This window comes from Phasianus colchicus, chromosome 18, assembly GCF_987193195.1.
Source record: "Phasianus colchicus chromosome 18, bPhaCol1.hap1.1, whole genome shotgun sequence".
In the NCBI taxonomy this organism is placed as follows: Eukaryota; Metazoa; Chordata; class Aves; order Galliformes; family Phasianidae; genus Phasianus; species Phasianus colchicus.
Genome location: NC_143453.1, coordinates 4298891 through 4325893, shown reverse-complemented (window position 1 = coordinate 4325893; position 27003 = coordinate 4298891). Strand labels below are relative to the sequence as shown.

At 44.8% G+C, this 27003-nt stretch overlaps 2 protein-coding genes across 4 annotated transcripts; one reads left to right on the top strand and one right to left on the bottom strand.

The window, feature by feature from the left end:
* Positions 1-798: 798 nt before the first annotated feature.
* On the top strand, positions 799-25017 carry C18H12orf43 (chromosome 18 C12orf43 homolog). 3 transcript variants are annotated; one of them, XR_016472099.1, is made up of 8 exons: positions 979-1204; positions 1297-1342; positions 2178-2276; positions 2917-2990; positions 3318-3408; positions 3770-4145; positions 22030-22144; positions 22582-25017. XR_016472099.1 is itself a non-coding variant. In XM_031592041.2 (6 exons), exons 1-6 carry the CDS (start codon positions 994-996, stop codon positions 4119-4121), a joined length of 873 nt encoding a protein of 290 aa, XP_031447901.2. In that variant the 5' UTR covers positions 799-993; the 3' UTR covers positions 4122-6177. The 3 variants fall into 3 exon arrangements, 1 of the variants encoding a protein (XP_031447901.2); XR_016472101.1 differs by having other exon boundaries at positions 22727-25016; XM_031592041.2 differs by lacking the exons at positions 22030-22144; positions 22582-25017 and having other exon boundaries at positions 799-1204; positions 3770-6177.
* Positions 6182-20740, bottom strand: HNF1A (HNF1 homeobox A). Its single transcript, XM_090152696.1, has 10 exons — positions 20196-20740; positions 13169-13368; positions 12084-12270; positions 11566-11804; positions 11280-11437; positions 9388-9589; positions 7944-8135; positions 7571-7692; positions 7156-7297; positions 6182-7045 (listed from the first exon to the last, which is right to left on the bottom strand). The coding sequence occupies exons 1-10, from the start codon at positions 20528-20530 to the stop codon at positions 6918-6920; spliced, it is 1905 nt and encodes a 634-aa protein (XP_090008822.1). The 5' UTR covers positions 20531-20740; the 3' UTR covers positions 6182-6917.
* Positions 25018-27003: the final 1986 nt, after the last annotated feature.

The window sequence follows — 27003 nt, the reverse complement described above, 5'->3', positions numbered from 1 at the left end:
TTATGCTGTGTACAGAACCCCTCCTAGAATTCTCTTAGTAAAGAGATACAGAGATGAAGAATCCAACACACTGAGGTTCACATCAGTGTTCTTCTCATCAAGTCTCCATTTTACAAATATTTTCAACCTGCTGGTACCTTAATTCAGTATTAAATCGCATTTGGAAACGCTCTTCCTTGACATTTCCATGCAAGAGTTCCCATTTATCTGTGGCTTTTTGCCTCTGTCCAACAAGAGGAGCAGTTTCCAAGACCCGCTCACTTCAGTTTTCAATTTTCAATACAGCACCAAAGCGGTGGGAAACCACACAGCTGTTTCTGTTACGTGACCTGCTTTCATCTGTGTGGGCTTTGTTCTGGACTCCTGGAAGCTGACAAACTTCTTTAGGTTTGCAGCACCCCCAGCTTTGCCTGGATCTGCTGGAGCGAAGCACCCGGTGCTGCGACACCTCGAAATGAAATGAACGAGTGAAACACGGCGCAGCCTGTGATCAAATCCCTGCGCCAGCAGCCATCAGAAGGAGGCGGCCATCCCGAAGGAGAGCTGCTGGGCCGGGGGATGCCTGAAGACCGGCAGAGCACGGAGCAGATCTCATCCAGCGCAGCCCTCAGACCTGCGAGTGAAGGCTGGGTGCCTGCGGGGCCGTCACCTCCTTCCGCCCGAGCCGCGTCCTTCCCTGCTGACGGGCAGAGCCCCGTAAAAGCTGCCCGCTGCCTCCCGCGTCCGTATTCCTTAAGGCCAAGCGCTCTGCCTGTTTCCAAAAGCACAGAAGTCATGCCGTCTTTCTGACACCGCCGGTCTGCGTTCGCCCTCCGTCTGTGCGCGCTGTTACAGCCGAGACCGCAGGCACTGCATCACACGCACCCGGCAGCAGTTACGGGGTGTCAGACGGACGCGAGCCGCGGTCCCGCAGCGCGCTCCCGAAGGGGCGGTGCGCGCCGCCAGCCGCGGCCATCTCGTGGGGCGCCGCGCTGCGGGACCACAGCGCCCGGCATGCCCCGCGGCCGGCGGACCGGCGGGAGGACTACAGCTCCCGGCATGCCCCGCGGCGCGCGCGGCTCCAAGATGGCGGCGCCCAGGGACGGCGCGAGCACGGACAGCGGCTCGGATTCGGAGAGCAGCGGCGGGGCGGCAGCGCGGTTCCGGGAGGCGGCCTGGGACTGCGGGAAGCAGCAGGCGGCGGGGCGGGCGGAGCCGCGAGGCGGTGAGGGGCGAGGCGGTGGCCGGGCTGTGCCGTGCCCTGCTTGTGCCGGGTTCTGGCCGCAGCTCTTTCTCACGTTCTCCTTCCTTTGGCAGGCGGATTTCCAAAGGATCGGCGGCAGGCTGCTCGGCCCAGCCTAAGGTATCGCTCTGCGGGCCTCAGGGTTGTGTTTTGGTGAAGAAAAACTTGAGGTGTGCTACTTAATGCCTCGCGTTGCTTCGTACTGGAAAGCCTTTGGTACAATTGTAATCTGCAGTGATGCTTAATTCTAATAAATGGATGGAGTTATTGTGGAAGTATATTCCTCATCCCTCTAACAGTGAAGCGAAAACAATTGAAAATAAATGTCTGCTGGCAGTTTCAGCATGAGTTTGATTGTCAGAAGTGCCCTAGTTGTGCCCTAATTCTTCCATGTCCCTGCCATGCAGAAATTAATATGACAAAACTTCTTATTGAAAGAATGGAGAGTTATATACAGAAGAGCAAATAATGACAATATTATTGCAAAGCCAATCATTTATTGGGTGGGAAAGCAGTGTCTGAATTAGGTGCCTTGTAACAAAGGCAGTGCTGACCTGTGTAAACTTGCAGCATTTCTGCAGGCTCGGTTTCAAAAGCTGTCAGCCATGCAGCTCTGTGCCATCCTTTCCCCTGGGACAGATTTTGCATTAATTGTGGCAATGTACTCAAGAAGCTCCTACCAGAGAAGGGATGTCCTGCCACCATTTGTTTGCTTTTGCAGGCTATTTCAATGAGAAAACCATCCTATTACTTTCAGGGAGATGGCTGAATGATGTTTAACTCACTGTTAGGAACTGTTGAGCTCTCTGCTTTACTTAGCAGTTGTCCCTTATCAACTCAACATGAATTAGTTACTACAGGGTAGGAGATTTTACAGCCCCTTATCTCCTGTTTGAGTGAGAGTACTGGATGTTATTGCTCTTGAAGGAGATGATCATTATTTTATTTTAAACAGACGTGAGGTGAATGACCATGATGAGGATGGAAATGAGCTACAGACCACACCAGAGTTCAGAGCACATGTTGCAAAGAAACTGGGAGCAATGCTGGACAGGTATTGGCTTGTGATACTAAAAAGGCTTGTATGGGTAAAGTACAGTGATGCTTATGTGTGCTAAAAGCAAGGAATTAAAAATCCGAGTGCAACTTGGAGAAATTGTTTTCTTCTCAGTTCCTTCATTTCTGCATTTAATACGAACTTCCAGTATTCTGTGAACTAACCTGGTTCACCTGCTGTGTCCCTCTGGTGATGACTTCCTGTGCAGCACTGCCATTCTCCATTTACCTTGGTTGTAAATGCATTGTAGAGAAGAAAAAGAAGAGTTTGGGTACCATATCATCATTTAAAGACAAATATAAAAACCTTTCACTCTTGCACCCTAAAGCTGTATGCAGTTCAGGGTTCTACTGGCAGTATGCATCTGTCTGGGCCTGCTGCTGTCTTTATTATGTGTGTGAATATCACCCTTGGAACTAGAATTCCTGGTGTTTAAAGTTGGCTTTTAGAACAAAGTCATTCTTGTGGCATATGTTGCTAAGGAGAGAAGACATGGTCTGCTCTGAAAGCAGGGAATTGAAACTTCACTTAAAAAAATAAGACCATAACATCGCCCTAGTCTCGTTTCCTATACATTTCCAAATTTAGCTCAGATTGCACAAACCTACCTAACATCTAACCAGAGTTTTCTGTTTAGTTTCATCACTGTCTTGAAGGATTCATCAGGACCTTCATCAGCTTGTGTGCGGCAGTCTGACTGTGGAGATGATGGTGAGTCCTAGTCATGTCGTGTCCAAGTCGTGGCCATTTGCTGATGCAATTAATCAAATAATAGCAAGTGAGATGGATCCTGTCCAGTGCCAGTTGTAGTTCTAGCTCTTTACTGGCTAAAGAGCACCAGCACAGGGTTTATCAGCATCAGCAAAGGCCGTTACTTTGTCGTGCCTGTTGTGCCCTAAATCTTTGCAGACTGACAGATGATTGTTGTCAAGTACAGCCATCTGTTAACAACAGCAGGCTTTCCTAGGGAGACTGTTGTTGATTGCTCTCACTTATTCTGTATTTTGGCTAAAATTCCTTTCTAAATACATATTTTAGGTTTTCGCCTCTTCTCCTCCTCTGTCCCAGGAGGCTGTGGGCAATCAGAGCAGAGCCCTGCCCCGAGGAGGAGACGGCCACCTAGTTCCAGGTGAGGTGTTGTCAGCTGCTTTGCTCCTGAGGTGCTATTTCAGCCCTTGTTTTCATGCTTCAGAGGCAGCAGAGACTCTCCCGTGGAATTAGAAAGTTGAAGAGCTTAAGTGGTATATTTCTATGACTGATATTTGAAAATGGCAATTTTCTTTCTTTTCTTTCTACCTTTTTTTTTTTTTTTTTTTTAAATACAAATAGGAGATGTAAACAATTTTAAATGCTGACTGTGTAAGCATTGGAGTCCTGGATCCACTGGCTGTTCATTGAGCGTTCTGATCTTAGATAATTCTGCTTTCAATGCTTTGGATGAATTCAAGGCAAACGTAACATAATTTCCTTCCCTTTTATTACCTTTCTAGTGACTCAGACAGTGACCAAGAGTGGCAAAAGTACCAGGAGGCTGCTGTGTCAGCAGCAGACGTTCTGAAGCAAAGTGCTTTTCCTGCACTGTCCCAGGATTCCAGCCAGAGTATGTGTCAGGGTTATGTGGAGCACAGACAGAAGAAAAAGAAGAAAAAGAAAATCAAGGGAGAGAACAAAACTGAAGAGAAAATAATAGACCCAGCAGAGTGTGACCAGGTCAGCAGAGATCTGCCACGGTTGGTTTCTGCAAATGGACAACACAAGAGACAGGACAGCAATCATGCAGATAACAACACAGTGTCACTGGGAGCTGTAAAGAAGAAGAAAAAGAAGAAAGAGAGAGAATAAATGCTTTGCTCTGCAAACGTGCAGGTGATTGTGATGAATGAAGGATGCTGGGAAAAAACTAATGGAGTTACTGCAGATGAGGGAGAACTAATTTGCAGAGCTTTTGTTCTAAAAGCTCTGTGGCCTGGGAGTCTAATTAAAGTGACTTCCTATGTTGTTGACCTCCCTTGGGGAGCATTTTTCTCCTAGCACAGCAGTTATCTGTGCTGCTGTTTGTGCAGTCCTAGCATGAAAGGATTAAACACTCTACACAGACCAGTGTGGTGGAGGGATGTAATCATAGCTGCATCCCTTCTGATCTGTTCTCTCACATGCTGAAACCAAATCTTGTCTCCTGGAGAAAGCATACGATTAATTGAACTTAGTTTACATGGCAACAGGTGGTCAACTTCTTTTTTGCTTCAATTTGCCTATGGGAAACTCATTTATTGAAAAGCATCTAGCAGGTGTTAGTCCCTGCCCCTTCCATTTTTTTGCCCCCTCTATGATTATCGTAACGATCTGCTGTTGAAACCTGCCGTGTTACTGATCCCTCTGTAGTCCACACCTCTCCAGGGCCCCTGCAAACAAAGATAATGCAGGGAGCTTATTTTGAGGTTGTTAAAAACAAGCAGTTCTGCTGCGTCCTTCTAAATTTCTCTTGGAGTGTTTTCTGGGCTATTTTTTTTGTTATTAAATTCTTATTCACTATTAGTCTTATTTAATTTGGCAGGTTTGTGGGACAGCAGCTTTCTTGCTGTTAAACAGTTCCCCCAGCAGAGACAAAACAGACTGAAGATGGCTTTTAGTTTGATTGCTGATCAATGCTGAGAAATCGTTACAGGAAATACTTAAATCTCACATGCTAAGTTTCAGACCTTCTTTTGGTTCACTATGACTTTTGTACTTTTTAGCATAGCTCTCAATCTGTTTGTTTCAGCTGCAGTATTCCTAGAAACAACCTGTTATTTGGATCAATACTCTGCTCCTGTTGAGTTTCGGTAGGTATAATTCATTGGCTCTATTCAGGAGACCTAAAAGCTGGATTAGAGAAACCAAAGTAGTGCACTGATGCTCTTTGAACCAGATGTTTTCCTTCCTACTGTAAGATCCTTGCTGTTTGTCACTCAGGAGAACACACTTGGCATCCAAAAAAATGGAAAGACTAGAAAATTGGCTCGGAAATAATCTGGACGTGACCAAAATTATTTGTTTTATGGCCTGTTAAAACTTCAGTATACTGAAGCTAGCACCTAGAATGTCAAATGCATAACATTTTTTGCCTTGTTTTATACGGTTTTTTGTTTCTGCTTTTTCTGAATGGAAGTTAAAATTGATTTGCAAGTAATGCACCTGGGAGATTAAGAAATCATCCTTGGATAAAATTCCTCAGAGAACTTAGTTACCAGAATTAATTTCTGGTGCTTGGTGGTATCTAGAAGAAGCTCTTACAGGCACAAACTGTTACGTGTTATCTGCAATACTGAAATTTCCAGGTATGATAACTAAAGAGTTCACTGTTTTTTAATATTCCATGTATCTTAATCTGTTAAGAGGCTTGAGCATGTTCTATTGTCCTGCTCACAGTAGAAAGAACAGCTCTATCACAATGGCAAAAACATATTAATTGGGGTTTTTCATATGGCCTATCAGTGATATAAAGATTCAGAGTAAATAAAAAAGAGGGGAATAATTAGAAGAGGAATTATGTAAGTAGAAAGTTTTCATTTAGTGCAAATAAGGCTTTTAGACTCCAGGGGAATTATTTTCATATCAAGAACTACAGAATCTATCCTACAAGGAAGGCAGGAGTGAACAGTGTTCTATAAAATCCATCCAAATTGACATTGTCATAGAGAGCTGAGGGAACTACTGCTGTCTGTGGAGCCCTGCTGGATGTTGTGCAGTGTCAGGGACCTGTGGAGAATGCCACCCCCGGGTCACTCAGCAGAATGTGTGAGATATGAGGATCCACGTGGTTAATGCAGAGAGCTGAAGTCTCCTTGCTGCTGTTAAACTTTAATTTCTGCATTTAAAACAAAGCAGAGCTATATTAAAAAAAAAAAAAAAAAAAAAAGTAACCAAGCCATTTCCACTAGGATAACATGATTTTAGAGTAGGTCATTTTGAACTGAGAATGTTTGGGATTTTGTGGTTAATTAAGGGATTTACAACTTGTAGTCCATGATCTTGTACTGACAGGTTTTTGCCAAGCCATTCCTGATTCAGTTTCTTGGTGACTTTCATTGCAAAGTCAGAAGCCAGGTTCTCACTCTTGCCTCCAAGTTGATTTTATCTCTCATAATTCCAATTCAGGTTTCCTTACATCAGGAGAGTGCTTTAAAGATGGTGTCCCTTTTTTGGCAGCTCAATTTTTCTCTTTTCTGCGTGGCTGACTTTGGTGTTGGCAGGTTTGTACAGGTCCAACCTAGTGATGGTGAGCAGAACCAAAGTTCCACAGACATCTTGGCATTTTTTGCTGTATTCCAGTCAGATCTGACTTTGTAGCACTCCTTCAGCATCCACAAGGATGTCTGCTCATTCTAGGCTGGCTTGTGGGGTTGGGTTTGGTTTTGGGGCTCAGTGGATCCTATCGGTGCCGGCATCACTGTTCCATAGCTCCTGCTCTGAGCCTGAGCCATCTCCTCTGGAGGCAGCTGAATGAGGGATTTATGAGGCAGTAGGGGCTGGAGGTTGGCTGACTGCAGCAACCATTCCTTCCAGTGGAAGGCAGTGGTGACAGTGATGGCAAACACAGTTGGAGTTGCACCTTATGCCTTGGTCCTGGCAGCCTCCCTTTGGGTGGTTGTCTTGGTGTTACTGAGTGGAGGATGCCATCTGCGTGGAGATGAAGGTCTCAATGACGTTATGAGTGGATGGCAGCAGCTGACTGTGGCTGTTGGTGGAGTCAGAGCTCTGGTACAGCACCAGGCTGCTGGAGGACACTGTTAAAAGCACAGGTAGAAGTTAAGTACAAATAGTGCAGTCTCCCATCCTCACATGTGCACCTATTTGCAATATGTGGTTTAAGAGAGTAAGTGGCTGCTCCTCTTACCAGCAGGGCTTGAGGTGAGGCGTGGGCCAGACTGAAGGTGCTGGATGGTTGTGTCTTGGTTCTGTAGGTGTATTGCTGGTGCCTGTGATACGGGTGTATGGATCCCAGAGTCTGTGTGGGTTTCTGAGTCAGATGTGAATGCCTGGAGAAAAGAGTTAATAGTGCCTGGTTTCTACATCCCTACTAACAGACGTGGGGGAAGAGGATTAGAAAGAATGAGCAGGTGCTGTTTCCAAGGAGATTAAATCCTTGATGATGCAGTGAGGAGCTCACTCTAATGCCTCCAGCAAAGCAAGGAGATGAGAGATCATTCTGCTGGGATGGCCACACACCCAAAAGCTCTTTGAGAAGCAAGGAGCTCCCAGCAGACTGATGCAGCTGTAAGGTGGGGGGACACACGTGCTAAGGCTGTTACCTGTTTAGTTGGTGTCAGGTTAGTCAGGGCGCTGAGATTGGCTGTATCTGTTATCACCATGGTTTGTGGTAGGAGGCCTGTATGTGTGTATTGGGCCACTTCAGACTTGGGGCCGTAGAGAGCTGTACAAGAAAAAAAAAAAAAAAAACACCCAGGATGATGTGGGTGTTGGAGCTTTGCATGAGGTTGGTTTGGCTGAGTTTCTCTCTTCGTGTGTCTGCTGCCTGTCTCTGGAATACTGGGAATGGAGGGGCAGGAGGATGAATGCAAGAGGAAAATAATTTCGTAATTATAGCAATTAAGTTTCAGAGCCAGGAAGTGCTCCAGAACAAAGTGTTTTGTTTTGTATGAGCAAATGAGTTTGCACTCTTACCATGAGGGTTCTGTATCTGGGCCATGGTAGCCATGAAGGGGCTCTGGTTGATGTGGCTCTGGACCTGCTGCATGAGGGGCTGCTGGTAGGATGGGTGCAGCTGCTGGGAGAACTGGACTGGCTGCAGGGTGGTGAGGCTGCTCCCCATGCTGTTTATCACAGGTACACTCTGGGGCTGGGTTGAAGTCAGGCCTGAAAAACAAGGAGTGATGACAGTGGCATTGCATGCTATGGGAGGAGCGGCTGCTCTGGAGCAGTCACAGCAGTTCTGTCGGAGCAGTGGGATCAGATTCTGCTTTGCAGGAAATCCCTTTGTTCACTGTGACTGGGAGTAGATTTCATACCTATGAAAATGAAGCAGGTAAGTGCAAAAGGAATAATGCAGACAGGTACTATAAAAAGCTCCTCCGACTTCCCGTGTTTGTTCCTGCAGTGCCTCCTGTTGTACCAGTACAGATCACTTTCCACTGAAGTGATAACATGATGTAGATTTCCACTGGGGAGTCCTCGCTCAGAAGTGAACTCTCAATATCTCATTCCTTTATTCTTTCCTTTTATATTAAGTTGTAGGTAACAGATGACTATGCTGTAGCTGCCCAGCCACACAGAATGAAGTTTAAGCTCATTTTGTTTGGGCTGCTGAATTCTGAACCAGTGAGAAAGGCAGAAGGTTTCACTCATCAATACTCATCTCTGTCTATACTGTATTCCTGGATATGTAGGGTATGTTCCTACACCCTACTCATCAAGCCTTTCTCGCACTGAATGTTAACACTGTGGAAATCTCTTTTAATTCTTCTTCTTGGCTTGCACAGAATTAGAGCCAAGATTATGATATTGATTCCAAATTGGGACATGAAATTAGTTCATGGTCCTCTTTCTTCCAGAAAAGAAAGAGTAAGAAGAGGGCACACATTTTATTCTCCTTTCTCTAATGAGATGCATCTTGGCAGTAGGTTTTTCCTGGAGTGAAAAGAAATCTGATAGCAGTCCAGAAAAACTGTTGAGGTAAAAAAAAAAAAAAAAAAAAAGTATTTAAAAAAAGGAGTGATGACTGCGTGTGCTTTTTGCAGGAAGCAGAACAGGATGTTTTGTCTTTTGCTGTGAACATGCTTAAATTCCCTTAACTTAAAGCTGGTGTTATGTTTATATTTGGGAAGATGCACAGCAGCAGAAAAAAATTCCATTGGCGTAGGAGACTCAAGACTTGGGTTTCTGTGTATCTGAATTCTAACATGAATAAGGGATGTCTGTCCCTTAATTTCATGGGTACTTGTCAGCAGTGCAGCTGAAGATCCTTAGTGTTCGTGGCCGTTTCCCCAGCTTGTGTGTCAGTGCCAAATCAGTGCTTTTATCTCTGAGGGTGAGGGAGGTCATTCTATGTAGCTCTGCACCAGAGTCCTGATGAGCTCAGAGCAAACAACCAACCAAGCACACTGCTCACCTATTACCAGGGTGGAGCCGCCGGTGTTGGTGAATGCAGGTGCCAGGGATGAGGTCTCACCAGCTCCGATTGCCATCACGCCGGGCAGTGAGGCCATGATGAGGTTCTGAGTTTGCTGGCCCAGCGCGTGGGGGTTCTGCTCTAGGCTGTGCAGGGCAGTCAGGGTGCTGACGGGGGGCAGAGTTCCTCCGGGAGCTGAGATCTGTGTGAGAGAAGGGCAGTGGAAAAGCCACCTGCAGCAGGCTGAGTGTGGAGAGTCCCAAAGCTGTCGGCAATTTCTCCCTGCCTGCCCTTGAGCCCTTGCTAACTAGAAAGACTTCAGCTTTGCTTGTCTGCAGTCTTTCTGTTTTCTCATGTTCATCAATTAACTAGCAAAGGTCAGGTGTTGAAATACAGAGAGGAAATCCTTGCTCTTATAGTTCTTTCATACTTAAAGACTATGAGGGCTGTACAAACACAGATGAGGTCAGTCGCCTGTACTCTCTTTGAAGGGAAAGTTTGTCCTCTGCTTCACAGCTGAGGGAAGAGGACTGTGCCCAGAGAAATTCGGAAGGAAGCTCACTACGGAATCCAGGATTCCTCTTTCCTTGTTCACCCCTCCCTCTGAGAAGTGCCTATCATTTCCCTTCCTCTCAGCAAGTGCCTTTTTGTGGCCAGTGAGTTTTCAGATTAAGATTTTAAAGGGCTTGCTGAAAATATTCCTTAGGTTTTTTTTTTTTTTCTCATAAAATATTTTCTTCAGACTACAGTTCCTTGCTGTTAGAGGGGAAGCATATCTGTTGGACAGGACAAATTCTGTGCTTGGATGTCTTGCTGATTTAGGCTGTGACCTCGAGTCACCAAGAAATCCAATAACTGGACTCATTTCTTGACCTCTGAAATGAAGCACATCACCTCTCTCTGTGCTCTGATGGGGTTTGAACTTGCAAGGCCCTTTAGAGATCTGTAGCTGGGATATTGTGGAACAGCAAGAGGGCATTAAATAATTTTGCTGATGGAGAAATTTCAGTGATTTATACTGTACTTTTTCTTTCCCCCTCAGAAAAAAATCTGTAAGAACGCTTTAGTAAGAGCAAGCACCAGCAGGTTAAATGGTGGGACAAATTGTCAAACAAATACCAGTTCTAGAAGATGGCTTTAGAAGACTTTCAGCATCTCAAAGAGAAAAGTCTTTCGTGAGAAGAAAACAGAAAAACAAAGATTTAAATCAAACTGATTTATAGCAAACTTAGCTTTGCCTTGGGCCAATGTGCACTAATGCAAACTGCTGCCAACCCTGTTAGCAAGGGAGCATGTGCAAACCAAGATGACCAGTCGTGTTGCCCTAATGCTCAATTGCTAGTTAAGTGGAAAGAGTTAGGTTTTTTAAAAAAAAACAACTCTCAGAAGGAAACTTGCTTTGAGGAAGGTAGGTTGCTGCAGTGTTGACATCCACTTGTCTCAATGGTGTAACTGGTCTCTGGTCTGTTAATCTCATTGGTGTCTGATCAACTATTTTGGGATATGCAGTGTTCAAGTGAGAGAGGTGATGAGTGTGACTGGGGAAAGGGAGATGAGAAAAGAGCCTCCTGCGAAGAAGGAAACCAAGTTGTCTCATACTTGGAGCTGTGTTCTTTTGTTGGTGGTTGTTCTGTTTGTTTGTTTTTCCTCAATAGATTGTTTAGGTTAGTATTAAAGAAACACCTGTGCTTCCATGTCTTAATGCCCACCCTCCCCATCAGTCCGGAGTGCACGGGTACCCCAAGAGTTCTCATACTGCAAAGTCAGAGCAAGGAGGTTGTCCTGTATCTTTAATACAATTGTTTTAAAGGACGTTCTAAGACATAGCATTTCTGAAGAGTCTATCCTGCGACCACCCTGTAGTCACCACTGCTTTGCTGTACATCACTTACCAGCTTGGTGTCTGTGCTCAGTAGGTTCTGGCTGGGCTCCAGCCCGGGGGGAGAAACCTGATGCAGGATGGTTTGTGTGGTCACCATGGAGCTGTTCCCGTGGTGGTTGCTGCTGGACGACTCTGCCTCGCTGGCCGGCTGCTGGTTGTACCTCACTCCTGCATCACAACAGGGGGAAACTCTTTGTTAGAACTGAGTCGCCGCTTCACCAAGTGCTAAGCTCGGTTTTGTTTGTGGACATCAGACCGAGGGGTCCCTTTCAGATCTCCCTCTGGTTGTTTCTTACCATGAACTTTGGTGGGTGAGAGAGCGGGAGGCGGCTGAAGGGAGGAGGAGTTGTGAGGAGTTAGGGGGGGGGCGGAGGTGGGCTGCGGCCCACTGAAGTTGTCCATGGCCAGTTTGTGCCGGAAGGCCTCCTCCTTCCTGCGGTTGGCAAACCAGTTGTAAACTCGCACCTCAGTCACCAGGTTTGAGCCCAGACCCTGGGCCTGAGATGGGGAAACGCCTCTCTGAATACATTCAGCTCTGTTGGGAGAAAGCACAAAAAGAGTTTTGCTGAGTCTGCCTGAAAGGCATGGAGTAAGCGTGCAACCCCGAAGCGGCTGTGGTCTTATACACCACAGGGAAGGGTCCTGCTGGGTACAGCGAGACGTGGGGCATCGCTGCATCCTTAGCAAACAGGGAACGCTCAGCAGTCTTGATTCAAATGTGGCTGATGCCACAACCCTGCTTCATGTGGGCCTTAGCACACCAAGCATGCAGAGACCCTGCTCAGCTTCTTCAGGGCCAGGCACCCTGCTTTACCTGTTGCACTCTTCTACCAGTGCCTCTCTCTCTTCTTTGCTGGGGTTCTTCTGTCTCTCGTAGGCTTGGAACAGAATCTGTTGTGAGGCAGGACCCCATTTAAAGCGATTTCTTCGTCCCTTCTTGGTGGGCAGATCGTCTCCCATGGGCTCCTCTGTCAAGATGCCCTGACCAGCATGTGTGAATTCTGCAGGCACAAAGGGGCAAGGGAGTTTATTTTCTGGAAGCATTTTGAGTAGTTCCGTCCATTTTGTTGCCCAGCAGGCCTGGTAGAACTTTCTATTAGAGGAAACATCATGGAAAACAGAGGGCTGAATCTAGACGGGGTAGAAATCAAGTTCCATAATCTGCTGAAACAATTAAGGTATTCCTAGCAGGACTGTGCTGACTACCCCTTCTCTTGCATGCTTTGCATCTCAGCTCCCACCTTGGGGAAGTGAAAACAGATGTGGGAGGCTTGAGAGTAAGTATGACTGGGGTCCTGCTCTCCAGAACAACCCAGAGGCTGACTGTCTCGTTTTAATTGCAACTCGTGAATACAAAGTTAAGTGAGAGATTCCAGGCAGATTCTTGAATACAGAAGTGCATGCTGCAGTGATGGGTTGCCAATGGGTGTCTGTATAGAGAGGCCTGGAGCATGAGGTGGTAGCCAGCAGTGGTTTGTTACAGCAAGTACAATAGTTTGCTGTTTTTTGCAGCTAGGGGAACTGTTGCTTTAGCTGAAAATTGTACCGGCCTGGTGCTCAGCCAGAAATGCCTGAGAAATGTCTGTGATGTATCAGGTACAGTTTTAGTCTGAGGATGGATTTCAAACTCCAATGGCAATGAATAATGTTAGTTTGCATCTAATTAGCAAAGTGATGGGTGGAGTGGGTAACTGCAGACTGTTTTGTGATGGGGCATTTTTCCATGTGCAGTTAGGCTCACTTTACTGAATACTGACATGGATTTCTCTAAGCTTGCTTCCAGAAATGACTTTTCCTGCACTTTTTTTTCCTTGATAGAAATGGGCAGTAAGGATCAGCAAGGGAGAACAGAGGCTTTTATGAAGTTGGGGACTGGAGAACAATTACTGCTGTACTTACGCTGGGCCACCTCTCGCTGCTTGCGGACGTACCAGGTGTAGAGGGCTGCCCTTTTTTGGGTCTTCATGGGAGTGCCCTTGTTGAGGTGTTGTGAGAGGTGGGATTGGTTCAGACCAGTAGTGTCCACCACCTCGCGCTGAGGGATGTTGTGCTGTTGGAGGTAGGATTTCACCATCTTTGCTACCCGCCAGGGATCCTCTCTGGAAGGAGCAGAAAACACTTCTCAGGAGAGCTGTCTGTAACACCTGCACTCAGCAGCCCTGCATTCCAAGGAGGTGCACTGGTGCTTCCCTAGGTGCACCTTGCATATCAGTCAGCACCACTGCATTTGGTGAGGCAGGAGTGTTAACTGGCCGGGGAAAGGAGAGCTGTTCTCAGTGTGGCCAGGGCACAGCATCTGTCAGGAATTAGATGGAAAAGATGTATCTAGCTTCCTTTAAGCAGATCTCTGTAGGCACTTTGATCTCCCCTTAGAAGGAGCTGTCTTTGGCTATCAGGGGAACTTTCCAAAACATGGCAGCAGTCTTTGCCATCTGTGCTTATCTTTATACAAGGCTTTGCCCTGCTCTGTTCAGGCGATGGCCATCTGTAAGTGATAGAAAGTGCTGACAAGTGACACAGACAAGAAATGTACATCCCTTTCTGCTGGGAAGTAATAAAGCATTTTTTTGCTGCTAGTGAATAATGCTGTGGGGAGAGAAATGACATTGGATTTCAGCATTCAGCTGGATATGTTATGACTACAGGTATCTATTTTTCAGAGTTGACAACTATCTTGCTATTCTCTACTTTTTCTTCTCTATCCTCTTTAAGGCATAAGTGCTTGGGATAGGTGTAATTCATTTTTCCAAGGCAGATTCACAGTGTTACCATGCTGAACCTAGCTCATGCCCTAAATCTTGTCAGGGATGAGAAACATGGCAGGGATTCAGGCAATGAAAACAGGCTTTCATCATACTGTCACAGGACAGCTATGCATGTAATATGTATACACCAAGCAATCTGGCATTATGATTTTGTGCATCAGCCTTGCATTATGTGAACTCACTGATGAACATCTAGATCCACTCAGACTCCTACATGCTATAAAGCACAGGCAACCTATTAATTCCTCCTATTGCCACCCTCCTTTGGGGTAACAGCTGGGGGAAAACTTGAAGCTAATCTGATTTGGGATTTTATAATGAACGTGAATCTCTGATTAAGACCTCTAATTAGAATATCCACAGCTGTTCCTAAGGAGGCGTTCAGTGCCCGTTCAGATGGGGCCCAGCCTGATCTAATGGGTGCCTTGCCCACAGCAGGGGATTTAAAGCTAGGTGGTCTTTAAGGTCCCTTCCAAGCTGAGGCTTTCTATGGATTTGTGAGAATAGACAACGTGACTTTGATTGCGACTTCCTTGTGTTTGTCAGTTTTGCTGAGGCTGAAAATCACAGTAAAAATAGAAAGATGGGAAAACAGGCAATCTAGAACCAGTCAACTCAGGAGCCTCTCTATGGAAAAGATTCTGGTTCCGTTTTAACAAAGCATCCTTCTGTTTTTGTATGCAAGGTAACCGATGGAGAAGGTTTGCACATTGTGGAAGTACAGTGGTGCTGCATGTAACACCAGCATCAAAGGAGAGCAGGGATGGAAAAAAATATTTCTAATACTGTGGGTGATGTGTTGCAAGAATACAGAGATCTGAGCAACTGGCAACAGCTGTACTGTTGGAGGCTTTGTTGATTCAGTAGGTTGCCAGAGGCTGCAAAGTGATAAGCAGGACAAAGTCCACACCTGTTCTCTCAGTGCAAATACCCTTATCTCTGTTCCCTTCACAGCCTTTCACAGTGGCTGGGTAGTCCAAGGAGCAAGCTCTGCTGCTGTTGTATGTATGGCAGAAGCAGGGTTGGTTACAGCTCTCTGAATCTGTTTTCTTAAATTGGGACCATTTGCTTCTCTGTTATGATGGTACACTTGCTTACAGAGCTTCAGTCTTCTAGCCTGCTGCCTTAACTATCTTTGTCTTTTCAGAAGCCTCAAACTGGGCTGAACTTGCAGAGCTGTTCCATCGTCAGTGTCTTTCCTCCCTCAGTATTTGTGATATAGTCTAACCAGCACATGTGTAACAAATTCAGGGCACAAGTCCCTACACAGAAAAGGCTCAGACTGGTAATCTCTTTGTCTTAGATTTGAGCTCTGGCTCAGATGGGGAAAGGAGGGACTGTGTCATTACTGATGGAAACCACTGTTACATATTGATTTCCTTCCTGCAGGCTGATGGTGAGTCACTTCTGTCTTCCCTATCAAGATCCTTGCTTCTTTGTGGTAGGAACAAAGCAGGAAGAATCTGAGAGTCTCTTTTTCGTAGTAGTTCAAAGCCTTGTGCTTTCTTTTCTGTTTGTTTGTTTTGTTTTGAGACAAAGCAGAGAGGGTTCTGTAAGGGAAAACACTGCAGGGAAATCTTAGCACAGTATAATTTCATAAGATAGCTGTATGTAATCCAAACTACTCTGTCCATCATCAAAACACAGGCTGTAATATCAGTGCAGCAATTTATTTTGGCCCTGGACTATACCACAAAACAAGCAATGGCAGCTGCTCAGCTGAACCCTGAAATGAGCTCTTGCCCAGATGCTCTGTTCCACCTGCAGTGTCTGCATTATTGTCATAGAGATCATAAGGTAAACCTTAATTCCTTCACCAGTGGTAGGGCTGTCACTGACTGTCAGTTTTCCTGTTGTAGGTGTGCTAAAATCTCACTTCCAGAGTGAGTTAGAACTGGGTGTGCCTCACTCAAGCTCTCTTCTCCCTGCAAGCCCATTTTCTGCTTTTTTAATCTTCATCCTTCCCAAATAGAAGCTGCCTCCCCATCCCATTCTTGCTTTGGAGATGTTAAGTTCTTCCTGGAAATTCTTCCCACGTAGTGCTGACTTCCCAAATCTTGCTGTCCTGCTTTCAGCTCTGAGCATGGCCCCTCTCCCTGGCTCATCTCAGCCACAGGGGTCTGGGTCTTCTCTCCATTCCAGCTTCCCATTTTCTTAGTTTTGAGGTCACTTTTTAAGGGCGTTTTCACCTCCCTTTTGTTACCTGAACAATAAGTAACCCAGGTAGTTAGTTATAAACTCAAAGGGAACAAGAGGCTGGTTGATAATTTATAGCAACATCTCAAATTTAAATGGAAAGTAAATATCAAGTTGTTAGCATTAAAGAAAACCCATTCCAGAGAGCTGGAGATGTAACATTCGGGGGACATTCTCCTTCCTTCACTCTTCTTGACTTTTCCTTCTTTTTTCCTTTGTTCCTTTCTATCCCTTCTTCTTCCCATTTATTATTTTTTCCCTATTTCTCCTTTCCTTCTTTCTCAGATTCTCAGGCAAGAGAATCCTTTGTAGGTTCTGAATTGCTGTTTGGACCAGAGCTCACTTAAGCAGAGGCTCAGAGCTGTGAAGTTCTCAGCACTGTGCCCTGTCCCTTCCCTCTGGAGCCTGCTAGGCACCCCTCACTGATGCCATTGCACACCTGGAGCCGTGCTGGGTGGAGAGCAGGGAAGGTAAGACCATCGGCAGGGTTCCTTTCTGATGAACTTGGCCTGGTTCACCTCATCTTGGTTTATATGTGGAAATGAAAGGGGTGTGTCAGCTTCATGTCAGCCTTCCCCAGTTACAGCAACTCGAAGACACTTTGCGTGAGGAAGATATTGACTCTTTATCGTCGCTTTTCTTTTTTTCCTCAAGGAAGGCATGCTTTTGACCCTGCCTTTAGGGGAAAACCTGTTGCTTATCTCAATTTCTCTCTTTCCTAATGGAATTTTGCTCCTTGCCCTACAGGTGAACTGCTGCTAAACCTCTCGCCATTCCCTGGACGTGCAGTGACACGATCCGTCCCTGCTCCCAAGGACGCCTCTCTCTTGCCTTCTGTAGGTAATACCAGGCCCTTCTTTCTCTCTGTAGGGTGATCTAGAAGGAATGTTATCGCTCAGATTGCAAATTTGTGGAACATCAATGAGGCATTTAGGGACGAAATGATGAAATGTCAATTCCTCACTACAGAAGCTTAGTCTGAACTGCCTTTATCAGTTGTTTTCTGCAGGGACAAAATGTGATAGATGCCCATAGGATCACCCAGTTGTGTTGAAGTCTCTTGTCTAATTCCTTGCTTACTCAGCTTTGTTCTGTGCTTCTAAAACCACGATTTCAACTTCAGTGGTCCTGTAAGGATGTGTTGGGTCTCTTGGTGCTGTCACTTTTCCTTTCCATCTCCTGGAAAGCCTAGCAGTGGGCTCCCTCTGGTACTACTTAATGAGTAATACCTGCAGTTACCACAAAGACTTTCTTGTATTGCCTATAGCTGCCCACAAGTCAATCTCTCTGTTAAAATGTGGTCTGCAGTATTAGACCAGGAATTGTTGGCCTGAAGAAACTTCTTTCTAAAGGCAAAAGAGCCTCCATCTGATTTCTCGACATGAAATCCTTGTGTAGGTGCTGAAATAGGTAGTTTTGCAATCATTGAAGTTCTACTGGGAATACCTGGGCTTGGAGATTTCTTGCCTTCCTTTCCTTTATTCATTGCTAGAAGTAATTTCTATTATAGAGTAATTCCTATTACAGCTTCTTCTGTCCTGTCTATAATTACAATATTATTTTAAGGATGTTACCTTTTGGCATCTGTTAATGGGAAAGTTTATTCTTAAAAACAAAGAAAAAGCTTTAGTAAGCAACAACTGCTTAGACATTATCAAACCCTGATATTGGTTCAGATAGTTGGAATAGATTCTCAGACATAAAATTGCTTTGAATATATTTTCTGATCAAAGATTTATGTAATATGATACTTGACAATACAGACTTCCTAGTGTTTTCACTTTACCTTGAATAGTTTTAATCTATTATATTCCTCCATATATACACTTCTGACTTTTTGGACTGCTGGTGCTTTGCTCTGTCCTGTGGTACTTGGGGTTGATGAATGAGAGCTCTGAGCTTTGCAATTACAACTTGGGGTAAGGCTTGGGAGACTCTGGTTCTCACCTATCCTTTTCTCCACCCTCATAGGGTTTAGGTAAGTCACAGAATCTCTGTAAAAGGGGAATGTTACTCAACTGACTGTCTGCAGAGAGACGTGAGACTGTTGGCCAGGAAGCATTAATGTCACAGGTTTGCAAGGCAAGAAAGTCTTGTGCTGAGCCTGATAATGTGCACAGGTAAAACCAGTAGCAAGCACCCTGGAAGGCACAGATGGTCAGAAACCAGAAATTGTGCTAAAGTGAAGTTGGCAGGAAGGAATTCCCTCCATACGTGAGCCTGTTCTCAGATCACAGGCGATAGCACTGAAGTCCTGCTTCACCCATTCATTAAAGAAAATGGGGCAAAGCCAGGAGCTCCTCTTCAGCTTCCATGGTCTCCCTTGAGGAGAGATACCTGATCGGAAGTTAATGATCAAAAAGCTTATCAGGGGCTTTTCATCTATAAATTTATAAGACAAAAGAGAAATAATAAAGCCATTGGATAATTAGTAACTAGCCAGGGCCCGCCCGGTGCCACTGGTCTCAAACTACCCCAAGACCTGTACGCAGACTCAGGGAGACAAGAAGGAGGCGAGGATGAGGGGAAGGAAATGCGTGGAAGGGAGAGAAAAATTAGCCAGGAAGACATCAAAAGGGGAGGATTGGCAGCAGAGACAAAACTGAGGAGAGAAGAGGGAATCGGTCCAAAGAATGAGGGAGAGAAAGGTGAGGGGAACAAAGGAGGCTAAAAGGTGTAACAGAGCTGGAAAAGCAGAAGAGAAGAAAGAGAGACTGGCACAAAAAGAAGACTGGATTATTGGGAGTGCTTTCCCCACCTGGGTAAGAGCTGAGCCAGTGAATTTACCTCTGTTGGATGCAGCTGTCACAGCTCCCAGTCCGCCATCTTCCATCTCCTAAGTATTTATGGTGAGTGCTAACTCTGACCTGTGTTTTTCTGGCTTTGGCCTTTCTGGTGGGATTTGATGTTTTGCTTCTTGTTGTTACCTTTAATATTTATTTTGTTTGCAAGTGAAGAGGAGGGAGACAGCAATGTCTGAGAAATTCTCTAACTGGGTTTTGGTTTTAGTGAAGATTCTAGGTGCAGGTCATTGTTATGTCTTGGATTTTCTGTCAGCTTGAGATTTCAGAATGTCTACCCCCCAAAACAGATGGGCAGGCTCTGCTTCTGGGGTGCTAGATTGCTTGGGTGGACCTGATCCTTGTTGGGCAAATCTCTTTGCCCACAGAAATATTGTCCCATGAAGAATGCCAAATGGTAATCCCAGTGAATGTTCCTCTGTCCTAAGACTTACTGGTTAGGGAGCTCTGCCTGTCTTTTGGTACTAACAATGCGTGTATGCAAAGGCTGTAAAACCTGCAGTTGTTGCTGCATATGTACTTTATAGTTGTGACAGAGAGTGGATGGTAGAAGCATTGGGTTCTGCCTCACTGCAGGTGTTTGATTTGTGCTCTTTCTACAAGAAAATCTCCACTGAAGTCAGGATAACTAAGCACTCGTGGGATGAGAAGTTCCCTTGGTTTGTCTTTACCATCAATACTTCAAAGAGCAGTAAAGTTAAAAATATTTATCCCCTTAAAATTAGCAGGAAAACTTCACAGCTTCGCTTTACCATAAAGTCACTGGCTAATATGATACCTGTTAAGAGTGTGACCAGATATTACTTTTTCTTTCCTTGATGACTGAAATTTTGAATCCTATAGAAGTATAAGTGGCAGAAACTAGCGTTTAGTCAGAGATGCAATTTATGCAGCCCGTGAGCTGTTCTCAATCCTGACGATACAAGCGTTTCAAACTCGTAATCGGGCTCCATGGCTCCCTTTATGCATTTGAAGTGAGATTAAAAGAGAAAGGTTGAGCATCTGTAAGAATATGGGGAGTGTTGTGGGGGGAAAGTCGGGCATGGATGGGAACTCTGCAGCTAGATCAGTTGTGAGCACGCTGAGCATAAAAGGTAAGGAAAAGAGACTTAGCGGGAGAATGCAAGAAAGAGCAGCAGAGAGGAGCAGCAAATCTTTCCTTACTGTAATAGTCTTTCCACCACAGCCTTCTGGTGAGCAGCCTCTTCAGGGCTCAAGTTTTCCAGCTCCTTCATTATCGGAGGGGTAAATTCCTCCCCGTCATCAGAGGTTTCATCTTCCGACAACCTGGTTTCCCCCATTCCATTGGGGAGATTGGGGATTTCGGGGCAGGACTCCCCTTTCTCTGTCTGCAGGGCATTGATAGCATGCTGACTTTCACTCTGGAGCACGTAGGGTTCCACTTCGCTCAGTGCCTTGATCAGGGTCTCCTTGGTTAGCCCCGACTCCAGCAGCGCTCCCAGCAGCTCCACTTGAAGATGGCTCAGCTTTGAGACCATGGTCTTCAGGCTGGTGTTCCTTGGGTTTGAGTTCCACGTTCCCCTGCTTCCAGCTTCCCTACACCATGTTCCTGAGGTAACACGCCCGACTGTCAGCAGCGGGCACAGCGCAGCCTCCCGCCTTCACTCCCCCCCAAAAAAAAACAAAATACAAAATTGAGCCACTTCGGACCCCCCACGACTGTCCTGAGCCAGTGCTGATAAAGGGACCCTTGGCTATCTGTTTACATTGGTAAATTCTCCAAGGTTCATATTTATCTGTGTGCTTAGCAAGTTACTGAACTTTGGACTTCAGCACTGCAGCAGCAGTTCACAAAGTGCAGAGGGAGAGAAAGCAGGGGGAGGGGGAAAGGGAGGGAAACGGGGAGAGGAAAATGAAGGGATAGAAGGTCTGCCAGCATGGAAAAATAAGCTATGGAAAGAAAACTAAGAGAACAAGAGTGGAAAAACAAGGCTTCCTTTTGGCCCCGTTCATTTTAGAGAAGGAAGAGGTAGAGTGCCTACAAGGAAGAGTTGCGTTTGCCAATGTTGGAAGGTTGTAGAGTCTTCTCTGAGCTCTAGCTGTGGTGGGCTGGGCTGAGCCACTCTCAGCCCTTGCCGAGGGCTTTGGGCTGCAAAAATATTGCCTCGGCAGCTTGGTTTGCCTTTGTACAGCCCTCCAGTAGAGACGAGTGACCACTGGGTTGGTTTGAGCGTTCCCAAGACCCGCAGGATGTTCTGGAGCTCCTGGCAGAGCATTGAGTCTTAAATGATTGTTTTTGCTTTTGCCTTTGGCTTGCTGGGTATCTTAATATGCAAACATCAGCACCACCATTAGAACTTGCTACGTTTATTGCTGAATTGATGAGAAAAAGCTGTGCATGCACATAATTCAGATACTGCTCGCCCCATTGAGCTTGTGATTCGAGCACATGGGAAGGACTAGCCCTGGGTGTTGGTACGTGCTGAGAATCCCTATCTGCAGCTGCCCTGCTTCTGAGAAGTGCTCTGGGCAGCTTTGGCTCCCATTTATCACCTACGTCTCTTGATACCAACCCTGCTCTAATGTTCTACTCCCACCTGTTGTTTGAATCCTGAAAACATGCTCTGTAACTTCACTGGAATAATTTAGGGCAATTCTCATCTTTATTATATGATATTTTATGATATTTGATATATGTGATATTTTATATTACATGATATTTTCCAGTCTGAAAATATATGAATGACTTCATCCATTTTGAATGGCTGAATTAGGAAATAACTTGGCGTGGACTTGATGGTGCACGAGCATCTTGTAAATGGTTCCTTCTTACGTGATCAACAGGAGGACTTAAAACTGTTGTTTCAGTGGAAGTTTCCTATGGGCAGCCACTCGCCTTGTTTTATATCGCTTCCACCAAGCCCAAGCAAAGGGGGGCCCAACAGAACTGTCTCAAAAGCAATACGTATTCCAACACAGTGCTGCTGGGCTGACCTTCCCAGCCAGGGCTGTTGCTGACTGTCACCTTTTGTTTCAGATGGCATCTACATCCAGGGTACCACCAGTTCCCCTTGCTGCAGCATGTTAAAACAGCTCGGATGGCTACAGAAGGCTAAAAAGAAGTAACCTTTTGGAGTCCGTGTTAAAACAATGTAAGAAACTCCAGTGTGAACACACAAAAACTTTCGTTTCAAAGATTCGTGTTTATTGTAATGCAAAAAGAGCATTTAAGAAGCGGTGAGATTTGAGATTCTCCTGCTGATGCTTTGACACAATTTGTGTGCATTTTACTTCCGATTACAACTTTGCTCATCCCCACCCCACCCTAGCAGACGTGCCAACAACACTGGCCAATAGCAGTAACTGTGCATTGCAGTTACAGCATCCAACCACAATTCATAGTTTATTCGTGATGCATCCTTAGAATTCAAGGATTTTATGAGTGAAGACAACAGACTGGGGGTCCCCTGCAATGAATGACAGAGCAGATTCTGTCACACAACGTTACTTAGATATCTTTTTCTGTGGTATGATGATTTCTTTGATTTAAACTAAGATGGACACTGTTACCATTGTTCTTATTTAAAAGGTTGCCTGCTCTGAATTCTGTTGTGTGCTTTGGGGGTGGGGGACACACAGCCCCGAGTTCAGACATAACCATCAGTCTGCCAAGGGAACTGTAAAGAGAAGAGAACATAGCAACAAATGATCTGCCTGTATTGTGTGGTTTCAAGGATTCCTGATACACCCAGAAGCCTTCTGCTTTGATTCCGTGCACCCTGCAGACCTGCAGCTGCAGAGGCTTTTAGGACAGCCTGTCTTGAAGCCAGTGGGATTTGAAGACTGTGAAAACAGAAGTGAATGTCTGCCTGTAGGTTGGGACCTCACTGAATGCTACGGCTGGATGCCACGTGGAGAATTTGGAGTTGAATATGGAATCTATTCAAGTACTGGAAAGGAGGTAAGTCTTCTCAATCACTTTAACATTCTAAACTATAGGCACATAAACAACAAAAGAAAACAAGAAAGAAAGAAGTGTTGTTTGAACAACTCCATCATCACCTTTACCTTCGCCGTAACTCACCAGCCTGTGTTAGTGAATGGTTTGAGGCTCTGTTCAGTATTTCATGTTCTCCAGTGCAGGAAAACTAGTGATTTCTATAGTGTTATTTCTATAGTGTTTCTTCAGAATTGCAAATTATGAGCAATCAGACCGTGCACTTGGAAAAAGGGAGGAGACTGCTGCCATGTATTACCTAGCACTCCTATCTTATGCACTGACACAACAGATTGCAATATGTATTTCTCAGGTTTTTACCATTTCTATAACATGCTGCTGGGAGGTGTGAGGCATTAAGGATAGCAGAAGCCAATGTGGGTAACAGCAAAGCTTTAAGGCTGGATTCCAGTTCTAGTAGCAGAGCAGAAAGTAAACACTAGAGTGCCATAACCCAAATAATACACTCCTGTAACTACATTGCACCTCACAGTTTTTGCATTGAGAATGAGTATTTGAAAGAAGTTTGTTTTGCTATACTCATTTTCATTTATTACCAGTGTTTGTATGTGTTGATTTCCTTAATTGCAACAATTTGCTGGGCCGTGACTTGATTCTTAACTCACTCAGACTGATGTGATCCTGGTGGTTGTGGCAGGGCCAGCTCTTCAAGTTTGGAAACACTGAACGATTTTGCTCGTTCTCCTCTTGTTTGCAGCATCTGCTTTTGAATTTCTTGCTGCAAAATTGCTTGCTTTTCCTTAAATTCAGTGCTTCAACAATAAGACATAAGCAGCTCTTCTACACTAAACGGGCCAGAAGTAACAGCAGGCTTGTGAATAACGTTTTATTAACAAATTGGTTTAGATGCACACTTGAGAAACAGATCAATTAGAAATCAGACTTCTTGTGATTACTATTTTAATGGCAAACATAATAAATCATAATTTCCCTGCACATAGCAGGGGGTTGAAACTAGATGATCATTGTGGTCCTTTTCAACCCAGGCCATTCTACAATTCCATTCTATGATAATAAAGACTCTTGAAACATGCTTGAATGCTTTGCACTGTTGTATGTTTTTCAGTTATGTTTTTCCTCATTTCTCCTGATGTACAGACAGTCTAGGCCATTGTAGGTAAGGATGTGCCCACTTCCTCCAGTCTTCCTCCATTAACTGTTCCAATGTAATCCTCTGCTGCATGTAACAGGGTAATTGAACTGTGCATTACTTAATACTGACAGCTGCTGCTTGAAAGTATAAATGGTATACAGTAGGATTTTCTTATTATTTAGACTTATTAGTCTGTATTCTCCTTATTACACCAGGGAAAAACCCAAGTAATAGACAGCAGGTCCTGTGAATAGAATGGAGAGCAGATAATAGACTCCCAAAACCTGAATTCTTGTATCAGTACAACTGTTACCTTTGTTTTCATGTGCTGAGTTATATCCATCCTTAAGTGTTCCTGACGAAGAATGCAGTAATTGGCTAAGATAAAGGCAGCCCAATGTGACTTCAAGGAACACAAAGGGAAAGAAAGAAATCTAACTATTTCATTGACAGAAATGCTAGCAGAGCGAGTTTGTAAGGGTCTGTGAATGTGGTGGGAACATTACTGTTGGGGAGAGAAATGCAGAGAAGTGGCTCTCTTAGTAATTCTTTACCATTTTACTCTTCTTCCTGCTGAGACTGCTAAATGCTTCATTGGCCTGAATGGCATTTAACATCACCTGTGTGAGATCTGAGAGTTGTTATTATAGTGTTCACTCCTATTTCCACGGTTGGAGAAAAAAGAATGCAAATGACAAAACTGATTCTAATTTGTGCCTTGGGAGCTCAGTCCCAAGTGGTACCCAGGACTGTGAACAATCCAAGGTAATTGCTGTCTGTGTTGTTTCCAGAGGGTCAGATTTCAGTGTTGGTGCAAACCCTGGGTATCTCAGTGGGAAAGGACTCGCCCAAATACATGGTGTTAATGTTCCCCATATATACACAGTTAATGCTTTAATTGAGTAATCTTTGTTGTAAATATGAATAGTAACATAATTGAAAATATGACTTTACAAAAAAGGAAAGTTGTTTTTTTTTCTTCCTCTTTCCCTACTTTCAATTACAAGTAAGAGTACAATCAGAAAATTTTAAGAGGGCGATGCTCTGTTGTGACTGAGACACAGGAATGGCCTAACAAGTTCCTCCTCATCACTGCTGGCAGGATGCAGTTGCATTCAGAAGAATGGATGTTTTGCTCTGTACGACCAAAGGCCGTGTTTAAATTTTGGGATTCTCAGTGATGCTGAGGCTGAGCTGTAACAGCCATTAAGAACTACAGCGGATGCAGAGCGGGGAGTTCTGGTGTGATAATGCCTTAGGACCCAATGGCTTTAAATTAGAGGTGATCTCTCTCTTTACAATTCTTATTCTGGTACAGAGAATGAGGACAGTGTCCTTCTCATTCATCTCTCAGTTCCCCCTTCGCTTACACACAGCCTCCATCGTCAGGGTGAGGATGTTTGAGAACAGGAACAGCTGTGGAGCTCAGTTAATGAAGGAGTTTCCCACTAGGTGGTAGTGAAGAGAATCATGTCACATACTGGTCAGAGCATGTTTTAATTATTTTTTATCAAGGGGAATCCCATGAGGATCTTACAAGCAGAATAGCCTAGCATAGCTCTGAGCTATACTGTCAAAACTGGATCTCTTCATTTTTTTTCATTCCCTTTTTACTCATTTCCGTGCCATTTGTTCCTCCCAAAGCCATGCAGGGTTGACAGCTTTACTTGTTATGTCCTCTCCTGAAAGGTGAAGTGAATCTACATGAATCTATTCTGGCTCTCTTTCCACCTCCATTATAAAGGCATAGAGGCAGAGTTGGATGAACGTAATCTAACTCCATTTAAGCCCTTAGGAGGTGAGGACTTTGCAGCCAGTCCTTTGATCTGATTCTCTACCATACTTTCCCGTCTGTGCTCTGAGAGCTACATAAAAGAAAACACAATATTTTTGGTTGCTGCTAGTTTTGAAATACTTTGACAGGTCAAAGCAGTGCATCAGTCTGTATCAAAGGCACCAGACAGAACAGCTGTTTTGGAAGGGCTTTGTAATGTCAGAGTACATTCTCACTGAAATTCAAAGTAAAGCTCCCCTGTAGGTCCAAAGCAAGCACATACAAAAGAGATGATGAGAAAATTATCTGGGGGGATGCAGGCTGTGCTCCCCTTTAGAGTAATGCAGGTGCTGGGTCTGCAAGGAGGAACACATTTCTCCTGTGAATATTTCTCCTGTGAATTCATCCAGCTATTCTAATGTAATGATAGACCAAGCTTGCAAAATCATGTAGTAGTTTATGCACCAACCCTGAGATGCTGGAAAAAAAAATTATAGTCTAATAGCTCATCAGCTAAAAATCACTTGTGTCAAATTAATGTGCTGTAAATTTTGCAAGATAGAAATTGGAAGCATTTCAATAAGGGCACAAAGCAGGAATATTGTTGCTTTATAGATACCAATGTCTGTTTTACAATGTCTCAGGGGGGAAAAAAAAAGTTGAGTATCAAGACAAGGTTGAAACACTCGTTTATCTTTCTCTGTGTTGATTCAAAAGACAGGAGAGTTGTTTTTTCCTCTTGCATTCACTGCATCATAATCACTAAGAAGAGATGAATGCCTTACCCTGGGATTGCATCATAGCAGAGTGAAGATTTCAAATTATTCGTCAGCTTTCTAATTGTTATTCAATGTAGCATTGCTGGGCCGAGGAAGGAAAAGCAAGGGGATTTCTCCATTGCGGAAAGCCGAGCTTGTTTTATTTCCTAATTTGAGATGAGGACGGGGGAGAAACGATGACTTCCACCAGAAGGGTCAGCTGGGCGCTGCTCCCTCCAGCTCGAGGCTCTGCGACTCATCCTGCTGTCCCTGCACCGCACGGCAGTTTAATGCCTACAGAGCGGGGTGGTGGGCGAGCAGTGGGAGCAAAGAGGGGAGGTCAAAGAGCATCTCGCAAGGTGACCCGA

What these genes read in the sequence shown, in the direction of transcription:
- C18H12orf43 (XM_031592041.2), top strand. Translation starts at nt 994, where the DNA reads ATGCCCCGCGGCCGGCGGACCGGCGGGAGGACTACAGCTCCCGGCATG. An exon ending in GCGGGCGGAGCCGCGAGGCG is followed by an intron (nt 1,205 to 1,296) that starts GTGAGGGGCGAG and finishes TTCCTTTGGCAG; the next exon opens with GCGGATTTCCAAAGGATCGG. An exon ending in GTCTGACTGTGGAGATGATG is followed by an intron (nt 2,991 to 3,317) that starts GTGAGTCCTAGT and finishes TACATATTTTAG; the next exon opens with GTTTTCGCCTCTTCTCCTCC.
- HNF1A (XM_090152696.1), bottom strand. Translation starts at nt 20,530, where the DNA reads ATGGTCTCAAAGCTGAGCCATCTTCAAGTGGAGCTGCTGGGAGCGCTG. An exon ending in GCAGCGAGAGGTGGCCCAGC is followed by an intron (nt 12,271 to 13,168) that starts GTAAGTACAGCA and finishes TTGTGCCTGCAG; the next exon opens with AATTCACACATGCTGGTCAG. An exon ending in TGAGCACAGACACCAAGCTG is followed by an intron (nt 9,590 to 11,279) that starts GTAAGTGATGTA and finishes TCTCTCACACAG; the next exon opens with ATCTCAGCTCCCGGAGGAAC.